Here is a 20,295-nt window from a genome sequence, read left to right on the forward strand (position 1 = left end):
AAAAACTCAGATAATACTGTGCAGAGATCCACCAAAACCTTTTATTTGTAGACTAAAGACTGCTGATTCACCATAATATCGAAGCCCAGCCAAAGTCTGAACTAAAGAGTATGATATCTTCTCTTTCAAACCCTGGTGGTATTTAGATATAGAAATAAAACAAAATGGTTCACAGATGACACTGAAACTCCCTCACACTCCACAACATCATGTGGTTGGTTTGTGAAAGATGACATGAAATAAACAAGGCTATGTCCTCCCTTATGAAACAGGAATGCCTGAAGGACATATCTTAAACACAACCTGACTATATGGAGGTGAACTTTCATTTTATTGCTGTTTTACCTGCATGACCTTGGTCTGGATTTCCTCTAGCTGGGAGCGTTTGCTGCGCTGTCGGCAAACTTCCTGATACTTTGTGTACTGTTCCCTCAGAGAGTCCAGGAGCTTCATCACCTGAGGCTGAGCCAGCAGCTCATCGTCCATGGGTGACCAGGCTGTGCCACTTCCTCCACCCTCAGAGCCATTGAAACGCCTCTGCTGGAGCTCAGAGAGCAACTCATGCCCTGTGAAAGAGGTAGACAACATGGCAAATAAACATATATGAGAGAAATATCAAGGCCTTGAAATACCTTGAAAAGGGAACACAGTAAACAGTAATAGTAAAAGTGTTTCACATGTCAAGCAGAAAGAAGCAATGAATGCAAATGTGATGGAAAATTTTTCATCTGTCAAATGCTCTACTACAAAAGGAGTACGGATTTATTTAATATAATATGAATACATTAAGTCAGTATTCCAACTAATTCAAGCACAACAAAGTGACAGACTCAAATACAGAAGAAAAACAAATTTTGTGCCATTGCTGTGTTCTAATATGTGCCTCTAACCAAGGTTAGTCAAAATTCAGAATTCATTGACAATTGGTTGCCTTTCAACTCATTAGCGTGAATATGAATTAAATGAGGCTTACAGGATGTTAGATTGGCGCTTGAATTGAAGTTGCAAAACAGAAACAAGGATGAACTGAATTAGCCCAATACAGCAACAAAACGGGCCAAAATGGAAGCATGTTGAGGACAAAAGTCTTCAGTAAAAAATAATTTAGAAGTATATATTTGAGATGCACCGATCACCAATTCTACTTTGAAACAATGCAAGTTGAAATTTAAGCCATTTAAAAAGGCATTCTCATTTCAATTCTGAATGGTGTACAACCCTGCTTGTTACAGTTTATTCACAGGAAAATCACTTACATGGGACCAGTGGTGTTGTAATGAACTAATAAAACTTTGTTACAGTACTTGAGTATTTTTTGGGAGAATCTGTACTTGAGTTTTTATATTTCTGTCAACTTTTACTTTTACTCCAGTACATTTCCTAAATAAAATGTATACTTTTACTCAAATACATTTTCCCAAAGCATATTCTTTACTTACAAAAAAATGTAAGTCAGAAGATTGACTGCAAGCAAGCATGTGCAAACAAATGCTCACACAACTGCGGTTGATTTCATTTTCCGAGTGTGCCCGTTGCTGGAGTGGCTGAGAAGGGTGAGCTGTCATTATACAGTACGAGAACGGCCTCTAGAAGCGAAATAAAAACTATCACTGATGCCTCGTGGAGTTTGTTTTGACACGTGACGTGAGGCTGCGTGCTGCACAGAGTGGGACACTTCAAAAACGGATTTAAACAAAGACAACAATATGGTATGTTATGCAGTCTATATTACAGTACATGTTTTCAAATCATTATAAAGTAAAGTTTGTTGACTAGATGCTGCATTAGAGGAGAACAGCAGTATGTTTGCAGTTGAGGCTGAGAGGATGCTAACATTTGTAGTACCTCAAGTGTCTAAAGCAATGTGACAAAAACACACGGAAGTCTGACCCAAACGATTAATGTCACAATTTTTACAATCTATTTACATACTTTTACTGCGGCTTTCAGGTACTTTATCCACCACTGCATGGGGCACAAGATCACTAAACTGATGAAGCCATTCTTTATCGCAGGGCATGATGTGAGGGACATACTGATCAGGAAAGAGTCAACTCACTTTACAAACCAGCTTTAGCCTCAAACACAAAAGCTGTGAAATCGGTTTAGAGTGCTAAAAAGCACAAAAGCCAAGTTCTTAGCTCTACCCAACCAATAAAATGAATGGAGTCACAGGCCAGCTGGAAAAAAAAACCTTCCCCATTGACATCACATGCTAAATACAGCATAACAGTTCAAATCCCCAAACCAAAATCTGCTTTTGCAACTAGTTTTCAAATGGACCCAAACCATTTCAGAAAAATCTAAAAGTTTAGCAGTTTTGCAATGTCAAAGTAATGCCTACATGCATGTGAACACACACAGCACAGATCAGCACTCACCAGTCTGAAGGACCGTTTCAGGGTCAAATGAAGGCAGGATGTTGCTCTCGGAAGACCTAAGATTGTAACAATATGTTGTTGTTGAGCATTTTCTATAAAATTATGACCATTTAACGAAACAAACTCATTGATTGCTGGGTGTATTTGATTGTTCAGTGCCTTTGAAAGCATTTTAAAATCACCCCTTTAAGAACAGCTAATAGTTAATAGAAAAACAGTGGCCCTTTAAACCACAGATATAATTAAGAGCTCATGCCTGGAGATGAGACATAAAATACCTGTCCTTCTCTGCCTGGCTTCCTTTCTCATTTTCATTGATGACGATAAGTTCATCCAGAAGGGATGTGGATTCCTTTGTGAATTTCTCAAAGACCTAAATGAGGGATAAATGGCAAATAAGACCTGCAGTTAAAAACAGCATACCATTATATTGATATAGCTACACACACTTAAATCTTTTTCAGCCTTTCAATGATATTCAATACCTAAAAGCTGATCAAAAAATAAATAAATAAAGATGAATAGAAATATTTAAAAAAGAATGATGATGTTACTAAATACTACAACACTAATTTCAACTAAACAGCCACTACTGTCATTCAAAAAAGATTCAAAAAAGCAAAGTTAAATTGAGTTAAATAATGAAGATATGGTTTACACACTATTTTAACTAATGAATATTTTAAATGTGAATTCTATTCACCAATACAACAATTCATAGTAAAAAAGGAATATTTAGATACATTTATTGTTTCTAAAATATACTGTATTGTAATATATGAAATATATCAGTGAACATTTTTAATGATAATGTAAACAAGTAGGGTTGTCAAAAACATAAAAATTAAGTCCATAACTTTTAAGGGGTATTGCGGAGGAACATTGTAGCCGGAGCTACAATCTCTTTTTTATTGTCTATGACGAGTCACACAGGTACTGGGCTACTCCACAGAGTGCCGACCCGAACCAGTCTGAGTCAGAATATAAACACTTATCCTGAATCACTACGGTACACCTATTATAAGACAAAAACACAGTTTGGAAAATGGTTTTATGATGTACTCGCTTATTATATAAATTTTTAACACAAAAAAAGTGTTATGGACTGCAGCTTTAAAAAAAAAAGTGACGATACCATCATATTCAGTACACGCTAGGGGTTGAACCGACTAGTCGACCTTAATGCAATGCCGTGACGCTTTAAGCTTGATGTCGACTAGTCGTGTTGATCATGTGACAATATGATTGTGCTAATTTTTATACTAACATGTTGCAGACGACAACAGATGAAGAGCCCAGAATTTCATTGCAGCAAGAAAGCAGCATTGGTACATAAAGTGTGTGTAAATACTTTACTAACCTAACACTAGATATTATTGAAAAAGAAAGTAAAAGCATGACACACGCTCAATGTATTACCGGGAAATGAGAGTTCAGTCTCTTTATTAAAATCATTAAAACATTATTTTTTTTCATTTATTTATTGAAACATATTAATGATGTAGCCTACCTCTAATTCACAATTAATTGGAATATTATTTTGTATTACTTGGATCTGCGCATCACTAACGCGCAGATGTGAATTTATAGCTTTTTTTTTCTTTCTTTTCATCCTAAATGATGACGTAAACAGCGGGCTGTTTACACCTGGCCACTTCATGCGTTTCTGTGATCTGATTGCTATCCGATCGTGAAAAGACCTGGGGCCTCATCTATAACCGTTGCGTGCGCACAAAACAGGCCCTGAAATATGCGTACGCTACTTCCGACGCATAAGTTGTGATTTATAAAAACAAACTTGACCGAAAATTTGCGCACCTGCACGCAAACTCTGACCCATGCGTACGAACGTTTTGGAGATGGAGCAGTTTTGCGACACCGATGGTGAACTGGAGTTAAATGCCTTTTTGGTCACTTTTAGACAGAAAATCTAAAGACAATTATACATATACAGAAAGATAATACAAACATAATTTCACCCACCAAGCCTGAAGCAACCATCCAACCCTTTTTAAATGTCCGCGCCAACGGGCGCGTTGGGCCGTTTAGTGAAACTGACACAGCCTATCTAAAACCGTAAATCTTCATTATAAGTCCTAATCATAAATGCAGTGCATGTTCACAATAAAAGTTTAAATAAATAAAAGAATGATTCAAACTATGTTTTACTTCTGATATAAACATTTAGATTAAATATGCCAATCACAGGCATGCTATGTTTTAATGTTTTAACTACAGAGATTAATTGCTTATTATAATAGCAGATTTTCTGAGAAAATAATTTTGTGCAAATAATGCACAACAAGGTCTGTCTTTTTCCATTAAAAATATAAATCAATTAAAAATACTATTTGGCCAGTGGAAAAGATTGAGAAAACCTTTATCTGAAATGTATTTTTCACTATTTGATTTATTTATTCAAAAACAAGGCAAGGATAGGCTATTAAATATTTTTTTATTAATGACATCCGTATTTCATATTTTCGTAATGTCTGGTACCGTTAGACATGTTATCACGTGGATGAATAATCATATGCAAATGATATGCAGATGAGGATATGCATAGTAAGTAAGGCCTTGTAAGCTCCATTTATGGTTGTTTCGGGGAGGAGACATGTGCGCACAATCTTCCGCTAACTGGGATTTATAAAGTGAATTCTGCGCAGATTCTGGTGTACGCACGGTTTTATAAGTCTGAATATTTTTGTGTATGACATTTTTGGCTTTCGGGCGCACGTACACTTTTAGTAAGGATCCTACGCAGAGTTTTATAAATGAGGCCCCAGGTGTAAATGCCCTCCAAGACGCATTCAAGACGGATATAAATCCGATCGCTCAAACCACTTCAGGAGGAGGACTGAGACGCATTACAGACGAAACTGGACAAGCGTAAATGTATCTGGTTTTTGAAACCACATATGTAAATTGGACTTCTCCCAACAATGGTAAAAATAAACGTGTGAGTGTCATGTCTTAGCCTATATGTCATGGCAAGGTAAGGCAAGGCAAGTTTATTTATATAGCACATTTCATACACAATGGTAATTCAAAGTGTTTTACATAGAAGAAATTAAAAGAATCAAAAGAAATCAGAATAATTAAAACAGTTTAGAATAAAAGATAAAATACAGAAATAATCAAATGAAATTTGAGTAATTAAAACTTAAAATAAAATACAGTGCAAACAGTCGGACGAACAGTGGCACAGTGCTCATTCAGTAAATGCACAGCTAAACAGATGTGGGAGAGAGTTGTCATGTTATTAGGGTTGGGCGATGTCCCCTAAATTGGCAGTTGACGATGTTTCCAGCAAAACATCGCGATGGACGATGATATCGTGGGGGGGGCTACGGAATCGCGCTGACCATCACGGAGAGAGAGAGAGAGAGAGAGAGAGAGAGAGAGAGAGAGAGAGACAGAGACAGAGAGAGAGAGAGAGAGTGAGTAGCTACTTCTACTGTGTTTACTGTGTTGTAGATCTCAGTCAAGCTCTGAACTTTAGTGATTGACAGCTTCAGTGATTATAAAGGCAGTGCTCTTTGCAGCCTTTCTGTTTATAGCCCATATACAATTTGAATAAAAGTATTGTTTTTCATGCTGCTCAGTACACTGCAAAGTTTCTGGATTCACAACTATATTTAAATGCGCGATCGAATCCAAAACTGCAAAGATTGACAGTGATATATCCAGAGCAACAGATGTGACAAAACAATCTGACACGGTATGTCAAAATGGTTGTGCATTAAGTATTAGACTGTAAAAGCAAACTAATAGACCTGTCACTTGCTCTATGTAATGTGTATGTGTTTTTTGTCCTTCATTTTATTACTAATTTTTCACTTGATCTTTTTATAAACAATGTTTACTTATAAAACTTTTGAAGGCTAAATAAATAGTAAACTAATTAAATTGAATTAATATTAATATTTCAAACAGTGAAATAAAATAGTTCCAACAGTTTTGGCTGTTACCGAAACTCGTACCGAGAACCGTGAAATTGTACTGGTATTGGTACCGTGACAACCCTATAAACAAGTGTGGAATCAGAGCTACGAGTCAATTCACTGATTTATATCACCAGCAAATTCATGTGAATATACATCACTCAGCCCTACTAACCACAACAACTCTGAATTATTGTAGTCTACCAATAAATAAAGCAATTTGGTACTCACCAATCGTTTGTTGACCCAGTCCAAATGATCGTAAACCAGACTCCCGCCAAATTCATCTGTAAGTTGGCATGGCTCGATATAGCGTGTGAGTTTATTGGCAGACACCAGAATCACCTGAAACACAGAACATTTACTCTCAGGCATGACCAAGGACCTTTTCCAATATCTGTTCTGCGAATGTAAAAGAGAAGAAAATAAAACCCACCCATTAGAGAATTATTTGTTGTAACAGAGGGGAAAGTGCACAATTTACTAAATGTAACCAACTAAACAGGCATCTCTGCACATAATGTAGCATAACCTGAAATTGCTTAAGAGCTTCTGCAGCAGTCAAATGTCATGCAAGGTTCAAATCCATGAATAATTTATTTGATATTTGAAGGCATATAGGACAAACTCTGCAGGTGAAGCAGCCCTTCTGCTGGGTAACATAATGTCAGTCAAACTCATTACCCAATACTGTTTCTATAGAAGAACACCAGGCGAAAATTTTTATATAGTGTTGCCTGTCATCTTTGAGAAAATAAACATGATAAAAAAAGGTGTAAATAGCCAATTATTTAAACATGATTAGTGTAATGAAGATTTTGACAATTTATCTCACGGTATGCCTAAGAACATTACTAATCTTTGGTAAAAATCACTACCACAGACAACCTTAACTTATTGCTTTTATAAAATAAATAACCATAATACTCCACAGACAAACTTAACTTATTGCTTTTATAAAATAAATAACCATAATACTCCACAGACAAACTTAACTTATTGCTTTTATAAAATAAATAACCATAATACTCCACAGACAAACTTAACTTATTGCTTTTATAAAATAAATAACCATAATACTGCATAACAAACTACTACTAATAATAATAATAATAATAAATTATTATAAGATTATTATTTATTAAAAATAAATTCTGTATAATGATTAATAAACTATATATTTTCCTTAGACAAAATAAAACCTTGTCAGAGACTGATATTACTCATACTACTCATTGTTTTCTTTCTTCTCAGATAATCAAATACTTCAGCTCAAATCAATATTTCATATCTATTTATTTATTTACTCAACTGTTATGTAGCCAAGTAATAAGAGGAATAAATGTACAATCGGCTGGTTGTTAATGCAAAACAAACCTGTTTCCAGCTGCCAAGCAGCGTAAAAAATATTCTGTAACATTATACACACATTGATTTATGGAATACTTAACATGTAAATGTTTATCATTCCTATGTCTGCGCTTAATGTATGCAGTCTCAATAAAAATAAGGACACCCCTCCTCACTGCACTTTAGTGTGTCGACAGGAAGAGAGAGAACAGCTGTCTTTACAAATATGTTCAGCTGAGTCAACACACGGGACAGAGGGACAAGGCCTCACTGCAAACATTCCCAGCCTGTGTCACCAAAGAGGAGATGAAGAAATATATTTTGGATTCATACTATCTGGGGTACATTACTCACAGGATGTAAGAGGCGTGTCTGCCTCCGCTGCGTGGCTGTCTGCCGAGGACAATTTAAGGGGGAAAAAAGCCTAAAGGATGAGCCAAAGCCAGGTTTGCTTCATGTCAGTTTTACAAACTCTCTCTAACGGGTGTTCTTGCATCTAAAAAGCCTTGTTTTGGGCCATGAAGTTTCTGTGGAAGATACTAAAATGCAGTTCGAGCATGACAGCTTTTTGAACAGGATTTAATCTCATCTCCTTCTGTCATGATATCATTGCAAATTCCAAGATGGAAGGCATACAGAGAAGAGAAAAATAAAAGAAAAGAAAGAAGAAGAAAAAAGTTCACTAAAAAACAAACCCAACACCTTCCTTAGAAGCCTTAAAAGGAAATGTTCACTCAAAACAAAAATGCTGTCACATCTCATGTCATCAGTATGCTGGGGCTGGGGGAGGGGAAGGGCCAGAGCATACTATTTGGCTATGTTCAGACTGCAGGCAAATTGGATTTTTTCTCAAATTAGATCTTTTCAGGCAGACTATCCGCACGATTAATTGCAAGTGATCAAATAAGACTTGTGTTTCCAGCAGAAACCAACCAATCTCAATGGGTTGCTTTGGTAACAACATGGGCATACCCAAGAACATGACTAGGTTTCCAAAACGGATGCAGGAAAAATGCAGGTGCATCATCTCGCTTTCCAAATAAGCGCCATGTTGAGTTGCGGTGCAGAAATCCTCCGTTGCACAGCAAAGGGCCGTAATCTTTTGACAAACCATTTGAAAACAGTATGATTACACCAGTTGTGTGTGTGTGTGTATGTATGTGTGTATGTGTGTGTGTGTGTATATATATTAATTAATATATATATTATATATATATATATAATAAACAGTGCATTTTCATTGACACCTGCATATATTCTGTGGTCACTATAAATTGTGATGAACACCAAAAACAAAAACATAAGTTTATAATGACATAAGGCTAAAAAAAGATTTTAATTTAATTTTAGGGTGAACAACTCTTTTTAAAAACCATCTGCTCACCAAACTTTTAATCTGATGTGTATTTAATCAAAGTAATGTGCGCTCTTTGAAATCCTCCAGTGACCCTGAACGCAGGCCTGATGCTGAAGCAGGAACGCAACAGCTTGGACCGTTGCCAGCTGTGCCCTCACATCTGCAAGGTTAGCTGGAAGAGATTAAACACTGTGTCTGCTAAAGCTATCTGATCAATACAGTTCCCTCAAAGCAGCTTGCATTCTGGTTACCTTGCAAGAATTTAAACACAATATTATTATTTTTTACAATTGGACAATTGTAAAAGAAATGCTGTGCTTAGTTACATCACTTACCCATATAGTAATACAAATAATTTAGTTTAGTTAGAGAACAGATACTACAATTAAAAACTGAACATGTCTGCTTTAATGCAGTGTGAGCCAAACAACATAAAATATTTTTTAGTATTTACAGAGCAAGGTGCCCCATACACTGTACATATATGCAGTTCAGCAATTAGGGTTTACACACAAAAAAGCTGCATTTGAAATTACTTTAAACAAATCATCCAAAAACATAATAATACAAGGTTATACTTATATTTACAACTGTATGAAATGTTCAACAAGCAATGGCTGTCAACAATCTTCACCATCATTCAGAAAATAAGAGCTGTGGAAAACTATGAGTGATCTAGGAGCTCTATACAGCTTTTTACAGCGGATGCCATTGAAAAAACAGTAAGTCTATCAATCACAGCCTCGCTTTCATACCTGTCATGGCGCTGCTCTGAATAAGGTCTATACGTACAAAAAAAGTGCAGCCCTTAACAGACGGTCCAATGGATCCTAAGTGGCAGTGAAAGAGAATCAACTTCTTTAATAAGGCCTCCGGGTCTTCTCCTTCCCATATGCTCACTAACGCCAGGACAAGCATCAGTGATGAAGAGGTTCTTGGACAGAATGATTAATGCAGAGCGCACGGTCCTCGTGCATCTCAGTGATCATATGCATATACAAAACCCCCCATTCAAGGATGGATCTTCAAGTAGGTCAAGAGTATCAGAATGACTGTTTTCACGAGTCTCCGTGTTCAAGCCTCCACACTTCCTAATGCTGATACACTGACCTCCATTCAGCCAAAACTGTGCCATCTGCTAGTTGTAAGCAGCTAGAGGGGCCTGCTGGCCCAGATCACAGCACAAACAACACAATGACCCCAACAAACAACACAATGACCCCAACAAACATACACATACAGAGGTCTCTATTTAGGAGACAGTGGTCCAACTGTCCTAAACCCGTCATTCGGCTCTTGGCTGGATCCATGTGATGGTTGCCAGGCAACCTGGCATTATTGGTTAATGCCCAGAGAGGGCATTAAGCAAGACAGCCAGACAAATGAGCATGGGGTTCGAGGCCAGGCTTCATCAGCACACATACTGTGCATGACCGCATACTTTAGTGCACATCTGCATGATCATGTTACGGTTACGTTCACATATAGCCCAATTTCCTGCTCCTAAAGTGAATGCCGGAGGGCTGCTCATTGAATGTAAACACAACCACCTGCCAACTTAACCCATTTTCTTCATGGCCCAATTACAAGGAAACACTGCAGTCTGCTCTAATTTATGATATTACAGGAGAGATGATGAAATCGAGAGATTCATGAAAGTGAAGGAACCAAACTTTCTCTTGTATAGCGATTTAAACACTTACCTCATGGTTCAAATTTAACAATATCAATAAGACAATATTTTTTCCAGAATAAATAATTCTTAAAACGAACCAAATACAAAAAAACTAAACAAAAAGTGAATTTAGGCATTCTAATATTATAATTCAAAGTATGAAACATTTTAATTCAAGCTAGGATTGGGTTTAGAGATCGACCAATAGTGGATATGTAAAATAAAATGAAATGAAAGTGAAATAACACTGTACTGCATTGTAAAAATTAAATACAGAAAAATGCTTACAATTAGTTACAATAGATATTCAGTCAAGAGCAGAGAGTGATTTCCTCTTTGTCTTTTGTTATTTTATTAATATAACAGACAGCAGCAGGAATATTAGACTGCGGTCACTTTAAGATATTATGCACAGATCCAATATAGACTACAACTTCTCTTTCTCAGTTAGTTTCCAAAACTAACTGTTTAACTGAATACTCGCCAAGACGGGCATTTTGACATAATTTTGTGTGTATTTGACAATTTAAGCGCAGTAAGCCACTCATTTTCGTACTTGCGACACACAAGCTGCTTGAGACTGAGAGGCGGCTTATGTGTGCTCCACTTATATAAATTTTGGTGCGAGCCCGAAACCTGCTGGAATGAATAAAAGTATGCGCAATACAAGCACTATTTAACCAGAGTGAATAAAGCTAGTGAGTGAGAAAAGGTCATGTGTCTTTGCAAGCGAGGGTCACTTCGCCGTCGGAGCTGGAGATAAAACTGACTTTCTCGGAATCGGTAAGGCTGTGTGTCCACCAAAGTGTTTTTAGCCAGCTAAAAACGCTGGACGCTCTGCTGAAAACGCCTAGCTGTGGGCGCTTGAGAGCGTTTTGGCAGCGCTGCGTTTTTTCAGTTGAGACGATTCGTTGCTATGATACAGAATATCCGCAGCACAGTTTACTTGTAACTGATTTCACAGATAATTTGTTTCATACTAAAAATTATTTTTTCATCCATTTTGTTCGGTTAGCTCTGCTGGTTGACGTAGTTGTACAGAAAGAATGTTGTGACAGTTGGTCGGTGTGGTATTTGTCCCGCCCCTCCTCCACTGTGATTGGACGGCTGGGTAAAAAGTGACAGTGAGTAGCACTGCGTTTTACCCAAAGTTGAAAATTTTTCAGCTCTTGGCGACCAGTAAAAATTGCCGGTCGTTCAGCGCTTGAGCGTTAAATACACACTCAGCGCCTCGTTACGCTCATGGCGTTTAAAAAATGCGGCGCTCCCATTGAAAACAATTGGAATTTTACGCCAGCTGCGTGAAAAAACGCATTTGGTGGACAGAGGGCCTAAGACGTGAGACTGACTAGCCGGTTACCGGTCCGTCCGATCATGTGGAAAATTGTCTGATTCCGGTCCCTGGCCTGTCGATCAGTGCATCTCTAATTGAATGCAAAGAAAGAAACAACCTTCATGATGCCAGTTTTCTAGTATAATTCATTCAGTCAAGCCCAGATGTGCTCCATGTCCTTTAAAGCCCTAAAACAGCCCTGAAAACCTTATTTTACTCACAGCATACTTTGTGCCCTGACAAATAAAAGAGAAATGAAGCCATTGCATTAGTGTCAATAACAAAAGCACTGTCTTACCGTGAAGCCCCAGACCATTGTAAATGAAGATGCACAACTTCTGTATATGGAGTTTCATTATTCACAGCAAATGCGGGAAATTACCTACTTACACGCATGACATCCTTCGGGTGTCCCTAATTAAATACACTGTCGTGTGTGATTGTATTATGTGCAGCTACACCAAGAGTGAAACGATGAAGTAGTGGTCTGATGTATGGAAAACACCTGCAGTGAAACCTTTCTGAACAGTCCATTTAGGTTGAACAAAATAAAAGCCATTTACTAAATCAGTTTTTTTTTTTTTTAAGACTGAAGGATTGGGAAGAATTTTCTGTCTACATCATTGTCTTCTGTGTATCAGAATAATTTGTGTTATCGTGTTTATGATCAGATGTACCGCTGGATCAGTCTCCTTATTTGCACAAACATTTTTCATTTGAAGATGACATGATGAAATATGTGAGCATACGTGGTGCTGGTTCATGTTCAGGGGTGATAGTAGAAAAAAATCCTGAGCCTGAACTTTTTTCCCTGGGACAGATGCGTAAGGGCGAGTTTATCCTCCGCTAATTTCTGACACAAAGTGATGAGCGATTGTTCTTCTAGTCTTCTTATATTGTTGTCTTGCATTCTCAAAAAATAAGGACAAAAATATAAGACACACACAAACACATGCCTATCTTCATAATTCTTGACTTCTAAAGTTTTTTGAATTCGACCCAAATCCTAAATTTCACTTGCACTGCAATGTATTTTTTTCATGATTAATATTGCATTGCAAAATAATGTGTGGTGGTCAACTAGTCTAAAATTAAGAAACCCCTAGAAAACAGTAAAAAAAAATTTGTACATTTAAGATAGTTCTACTTAATTTGTAATTCCAATATCCAATTATGATAGCCTACTTGATAAAAAGAAAAGAAAAAAGGGCTTTTATTTGAGCCGTGCTGTCTTTGCATTTGAACATTGCACATGGACACGCATTAGCTGAATACACGTTAGCCAATACAAACATACTTTGACAAACATACAGTTGACAATGAATAGACAGGAGTCCTGTCACAGGACCAATAATAGCAAAACGAATCACTTATTCTAAAAAGAATATCAAGTAGCCTATATGTTAGCAGAATCTGACATAGGTCTGTGTTAATAGTAAAACGTCCGTCATTTAACGAATTTTAAAAACACGGGATGGATAATAAAAAATGCTTTCTGGCATTTTGACAGGAAAAAAAACACAACCAAGAACAAAACAGTTCGTCAATATTCATTTTACAATTATCATCTCTCTCTGTGCGCGCGGTCTGTGTTTGTGAGAGAGAGAGCTCGCGCAGCACTGATACAACGGTTTCTTATCCACAAGTAACGCGCTAGTTTTCATACAAAATTATTATGTAACATAATTAAGTACTTTAGTAATTATAACACAATAACGTAACATGCAGGCTACGTTTCTCAACACTGAGAATGAATAAATAAACGCCCGTTTGCAGACTCGCGCTTGTCAGTAAATTAATCCACAAATCACAGCATTTTCATAATCAGTAAGCCATAGCGATTTTAATTTTATTTAGATTTATTGTTCATCAATACTTAAGCTTTTTATAATTTGCATGGCTGTATGATGTCTTCATCTTATCTGAGTGATATGAATGACGGACTATTTTAAGATAACCCATGCGATTGCGATCACTCCGTGTGATAATAGAATCTAGATTAAGTTAACTCAATACAATACTTCAACTTTCCACATCCACCCCAGCACGTTTACCTTCAGGAGTCAGAAGTGCCGTGACTACTGTAGCGTACTGTCCACGCTCATGAATTCAGTCAGAGGCGGCCGCGGGAGTGGAAGCGGGATCGAACGGGATTCTTTAGGCTATTGCTGTCGATTTTCAGTCTCTTTTTAATGATAGGCCTTACGCATCTGTCAATCATACCCGCTTGCTATTTGGGGAAATCCGGCGTGGTGCCGGAGCGCTATCAGGCCTGCATGTTTGGAGCAGGAGAGTAAACAAAATATGTCCGTAAAAACTTTAAACACGCTTTCTTCAGTCCAGATATGAACTGCGATCCACGTTGGGAGTTGTTAAAACTCAGCGTGAAATTTAGCTCTCATGCGCATTCTGCGTGTTGTTACATTACATATTAAATATTGTTACAGTCATATTTTCCATGTGTTGGTAGTCAAACTCCAGCTCTGACCGCAATGTGGGGAAAGACAACATTTCTCGCTCATCATGAGAACTAACCTATGCCACTCCCACACCAATCACATGGCAATGAAGTCCTTTTTTAAAAGGAACCATTTCCTGTAAAGCTGCTAAGAACAACACGTATTGTGCAAGTCAATATACAAATAAAACGGACTCAACCTAACACTAACCAATCAGAGCACAAGATACTACCCAATGGGCTACTGCAACCATTCACAAAATGAAAAACACAAATACTAAACTTTTAAGTACTTGTGTACTCATTCCCAACCCTAATGTCAAATAATAGTTGTGTCAAAATGTAGCTCTTTGTCCACTAAAACAAAATATCTCTAGTACTCTTACCTCAAAGCCAAGCCTGTCCTTTTCCTTCCAGAAGCAGAAATGGGTCACTTTTTTGTCCCAGAATTCATCAGGTTTCACCACACACACAAGAGAGACCTCAGCTGGGATCACATTCTAGAAGAAAAATATCACAGTTCACAATCCAGCTGTTTAAGTCATCCAAAAACATGACAGCCACACACACAAACTGACATTTACGAATAAGATCACTCTTTTTATTGAAGAATAGTGATGGATCAATCATTGATAGTCAGATATAAAGGGGACCAAGGTCACATAATACTTTCAGTTTAGGCTACTTAACATAATCGCCATATCAACCATTTAAAATCATCTGATCAATGTTATTGTACCTACTGGTCTGAAGGACAGTTTGATTTCAGAGCAAACTCCTTTTATTCCTCCTAAGGCTCTTAAAGTGAGAAAAGGCTGAGAGATACAAGAACCTGATTCTATTTTTAAATCCTATCTTTAAAGTTGTGGAAATTAAGTTATCTGCACACCGCAGATGTACAATGCACTCACTAATAACAAATCTATTCTTACTCAGAATCTCCTACTTGAAAACATAAAGGCATGTCATTGTCCTTAGCGCAGAAGACGATATAATTGTAAGGAATCAAAATCGCAAGTGCAAAAATGCAACTTTTGAACAGTAGTGTTTTACAGATCAGTTAGTAGGAGGTAATCCTAGTAACTGATCTGTAAAACACTACTGTTCAAAAGTTTGGGGTTCAGCAACATATTTTTATGTTTTTGAAAGAAGCCTCTTTTGCTCGCCAAGGCTGTATTTATTTGATTATAAATACAGTAAAACTAGTAATATTGTGAAATATTATTTAAAGCCCGACAAATATATCGGCGGGCCGGTATTAGGCATTTTCCAAACTATCGGTATCGGCATTTATAATGGCCGATAAATTAATATTTAAAAAAATACAATAAAAACCTACGTAACACCCTTCAACCATGTTATGACTGTTAACGTTGCATAGTTTGTCCGCCAGAGGACACTCTACAACATCCCTGTTGTAAAAACTCCAGCTGATCCAGCCAGAGTCAGGCCGAGCGAACATCCACAACTGAGATCATCTGTGAAGTGTGTTCATGGTAAGTTGGCAACTGTCACGAGACATACATTGCTTGAATAACAATTAAAAGAACATCCTCATCAGTTCTCTTAACTCAAATAAGCATTAAAAGAACATCCTCATCAGTTGTCTTAACTCAAATAAGCATGACAAAATTCGTGACTGCCATGTCCAGTTTTGCTGCTGTTACATGTAAGCCGAGAGTGAAACGGAATTAGCTAGTAATTACGTTACGTTGTTCAAGTATAGTTGACTGACTGTCAGTTTAACTCGGACAATGTGACTGAAGATGTATTTCTTTAATAGGGGGACAGTTATAGCAATGAGACGTATCATCTCTCCCCGGCCCGTTATTTTGAAAAAGTATGTTTTACAATCATTTGCAGTATGACTTATCCATTGTTCAATTATGGCTTATCATAGACTTTAGCCAACCACAAAGCTAGCTAATGCCATTGCTATCAGTGGAAGACCGCTAACATTTATGAGCATGGAAATCAAAACCAACTTATTCGGCCTAAATAAAGTAATGATTACTGTATTTATAACTAGCATATCAGTAGTTCCAGTTCCTGCATTGTAAAACGTAAGTTAGGCACGCGAGGAGAGAACATATAGACATAGAGAAAAAGTATCAAACATAGCCTGTGCATAAAAGTTAGCTTTTCTTTTACACGTGTGTGAAATCCAAGTGACGCAAGTGTGCGTTGCTGACTTCGTTCAGCCGCAGCATTAACGAGTCACATAATGGATTTAGTGCATCACCAAGTAGTATATTTTAGAGGGCAGGCAGCAAATGATGATTGAAAATGGTTTGTTGGATAGAATTAAAAGAGTGCAGGTAAATGGATAAGCAAGTTGACATTGTAATAAGGTAGTTTATTGTATTTTTTATACATTTTTATTTATCAGAACTTTGTCAGACAAACAAGTTTATTTTTAAACTGCATTATCATATTATTTTAGTGAGGCTGTGGACTCATAAATAACTAATGTTAGTGAAATCTGTTTGTTTTGTTACGCGTTTCTGGATTTTTTTAATTATATAATATATATATATATATATATATATATATATATATATATAGGCCGATATATCGGAATATCGGATTTTTAAATCACCAAATATTTGTATCGGTATCGGCCTTAAAAATCCTTTATCGGTCGGGCTCTAATATTATTACAATTTAAAATAAATTGTTTTCTATTCCAATACATTTAAAAATGTATTATTCTTGCTGAATTTTTTTGGTGTCGCCATGTGTTTGCAACATCATACACCAGCATCACTAATTTCACAAAACAAATTCTATCAAAAGAATGATGTAATCTTAGAAAAAGTTCTACCACTTTTTCACTTCCGATACCGATGCCGCAGCTTTGGCTATTTGCGATACCGATATTAATCCGATATTTTTATTTTACTCTATTTTATTCTTGAACTAATACTAGGCCTAATAAAATATATGGAAGCACTTTGCTCAATTAGCAACCTAAAAACATCTCACTCAAATGGAGAACAAATACTTCTCCAGTAGTCCAATACAACAGTTGATTATGAAAGACTGTCACCCTTTATTCAAACACTACAAAAAAAAAAATACAGGCAGGCAGGCTACTTCAGTAGGCTACTTAAAGCTACCAACAGGTTTAAAGTTAATCATTAACTAGCTTTAAAATGACCCATTGATCCGTTTACTTTTGCGTCCATTCGTTTTTCCTTTTTAACCCGTAAAACGAAAAATTAACGGTTGTTGTATTTTTAAAACGCAAAGTTGAACACCAACATTTTAATTTGAACTGTATGCACACCAAAAGCTGAGCAAAAAAAATAAATATTGACGTAAGTTATATATAAATAAGTTATTTTCTGTATGAAGGAAAACGGAAGTATCCGCGCCCACGCTCCGTGCCATGCAGTGCGCGCTCCGCACTGCAAAAACCCTTGCTTGGATATGCGTCAAAATCCTGTGTAGCACGCAGTTTACAGCCTACGGTTTACACTGAGGAGACAGATTGCAAAACCGTGTTTATAGTACACCGAAGGTAGTGGGATGGAGTGTCTGTTGTGAGTTTAGGGGGCACGTCAGCCACAGTGTGTGTGTGTGTGTGTGTGTGTGTGTGTGTGTGTGTGTGTGTGTGTGTGTGTGTGTGTGTGTGTGTGTGTGTGTGTGTGTGTGTGTGTGTGTGTGTGTGTGTGTGTGAGACAGACTACTGCCTGCTGAACAGAGGGTCGCCGAAAGAAGTGCCAGTGTTTCGGCTACAAAAACCCGCCGAACTGATCCGAAACCAGCCCAATTTTTATCCACCCGCCCAAACCCATTTTTTGCCCGCAAAATAGATTGCAAAACCACCCAATATGCGCCGCTTAATTGGATGTCGCAGCAAGGGAAATGCTATATTCAAGCATTGTTGGATAGGTATCGGATCATATTTTTTCTCCCCTCCGATCTCCAATTTAGCGTTCTGGGACAGGATCGGCACGATACCGATGCTGTGGATCGGATCGGGACATCCCTAATTGAAATGCTCAATAAAAGGACATGCCACCTTTTAATTTAAAGAACCAACCACCTGTTTTTCCCTTCAAAACGTGTCTTAGCTGGTACAGCCTGAAAAAGTGTTTTTTAGCACAATTTTGGCAAAATTTATGAAGCCATTTGTCAAATTTTATTGTTATTGAATAGAAAATAGCTGTCCACTGTGTCCAAAGATTACCAAGATGGCCACAGAGTGAACGGACTTGCATTTTAGGACTCTAATGTAACGTTAAGTCATAATGCAAAAGAAAAAACTGGAAGCATACATTTAAAGCAGCAATTCAGTGCTGTGCCCCATAATCAGGGGAAAATAACAGGGCAGAACAAGCATCTATTCAGTTCAACAAAGCTCAAAGTGAATTGACTTCCAACAGCACGCTCTACAAAACCAGGGAAGGCCGCCAACACACAAACAGCATTGTCTTCTGATAATAGCACTGAAATCTCATTATTTACAGGTATTCCTTAAGAAGTGAGCTGTGTTATAGGGGAGTCAAGTGCTCATTAAATAATCACCACAAATATTAATGGACTCATTAGTGGAAAAATAAGCACCAGATGTCAAATAAACAAGAGCAGACATATGTTTCACATAATGTTTCCTTTGTTGCTTTCTGCCAATCTGAACAAAATCCAAAAGTAAGCAAATAAAATAAAAGTCTCTTATCCTACCTGCAACATCAGAACAACAGTCTTCACTATATTCCACTGAGACTTCCTGCCATCGACGATGACGGTGAAACCTCGAGCTTTGCACTTCTCGCTGCAGAGATACAACAGAAAAACATGACATTTATTCGGTTGCATAACACAAATGATAGGCCAATACACGTTGTCAGTACAGATACAATGAATCAATTACAACGACTCCACTGTGGCGGTGTCGTTAAACAGACTAATTTGTTTTTTCTGTGGTGGCATTTTAAAATGAATAAACTGAGCTTGTGTGAGCTGCAATGACTCGCAGATTCCAAGTAACATGTATTCAATCATACAGTTACTATTTTGGTTTGCAAAAAAAAAAAAAAACACTGTAGTGCTGAATAACATTTCTTTTCATTCTTTGGGGAAAAGAACAGCCAACTCACCCTGTAAAATGCCTCTAAAATGTCATTAGAAAAGTAATTTGGAGAAGGCCACTATGAAAGCATTGAAAAATAAAGGGATTACAGAACAAGTGATGGTCTTACTGCCAGCAGTCATGTGAGGCATGCCTGTCAGTCTTTAACATTAGTCAAAACTCAGTTGACTGCTGCAGCTCAGGGAATGATTATCTCTTTCATGCAGACTCAGATTAAAGCAATAAACCAGAAGAAAAATGTTTATCTTGATTTTTACCATGGCAAATTAGTGTTCTCAGGCACAAGCCCACACCAAGTAAATAAACCCCTTTTTTCTATGGTAAAAATTAGGAATGGAATTGGAATACAAATTCTTCTGTCAAGTAACATTTTGTGACTGTCAAGCAACAATGCACGGTTACAAACTGTGCATTTTTATCAAGCGGTTTTGAAAATGGCTCATCCAGTCAGAATTAAGAATCATAACTATCCGTTTAATCATTTATTTGTTAAACCTTTATACTGTAACAGCCGACACAAAAGTAAAATGGACAAACTAACAGAAACATACAGCAAAATCTTTCCACTGCCTTGGAGCCTAGAAGACCTTCAAAGGTCTGGAGAACTCAAAAGTATTTTTCTACTTGTAACCAGTCTGACCATGAATTATGGCCACTTTCTATTCCATGTGTGAATCCCGTAACAGTGTGCATTATAAT

The 20,295-nt window shown here is 37.2% G+C and overlaps 1 protein-coding gene across 2 annotated transcripts in view; it reads right to left on the reverse strand.

Annotated features, from left to right (window-relative positions):
* The window catches only part of sestd1 (SEC14 and spectrin domains 1), a 45,269-nt gene that overhangs the window by 13,199 nt on the left and 11,775 nt on the right, over window positions 1–20,295 (reverse strand). For both annotated transcript variants that reach the window (XM_077216391.1, XM_077216393.1), the window contains exons 5-10: window positions 19,188–19,278; window positions 14,885–14,998; window positions 6,557–6,670; window positions 2,660–2,754; window positions 2,382–2,437; window positions 346–566 (exon numbers count right to left, since the gene is read on the reverse strand). In XM_077216391.1, coding sequence (XP_077072506.1) covers window positions 346–566; window positions 2,382–2,437; window positions 2,660–2,754; window positions 6,557–6,670; window positions 14,885–14,998; window positions 19,188–19,278 — 691 coding nt within the window. The remainder of the gene's footprint in view (window positions 1–345; window positions 567–2,381; window positions 2,438–2,659; window positions 2,755–6,556; window positions 6,671–14,884; window positions 14,999–19,187; window positions 19,279–20,295) is intronic.

This window comes from Siphateles boraxobius, unplaced genomic scaffold (genome assembly GCF_051911475.1).
Source record: "Siphateles boraxobius isolate OS27281-9 unplaced genomic scaffold, OSU_SipBor_1 7, whole genome shotgun sequence".
NCBI classification, from domain to species: Eukaryota; Metazoa; Chordata; class Actinopteri; order Cypriniformes; family Leuciscidae; genus Siphateles; species Siphateles boraxobius.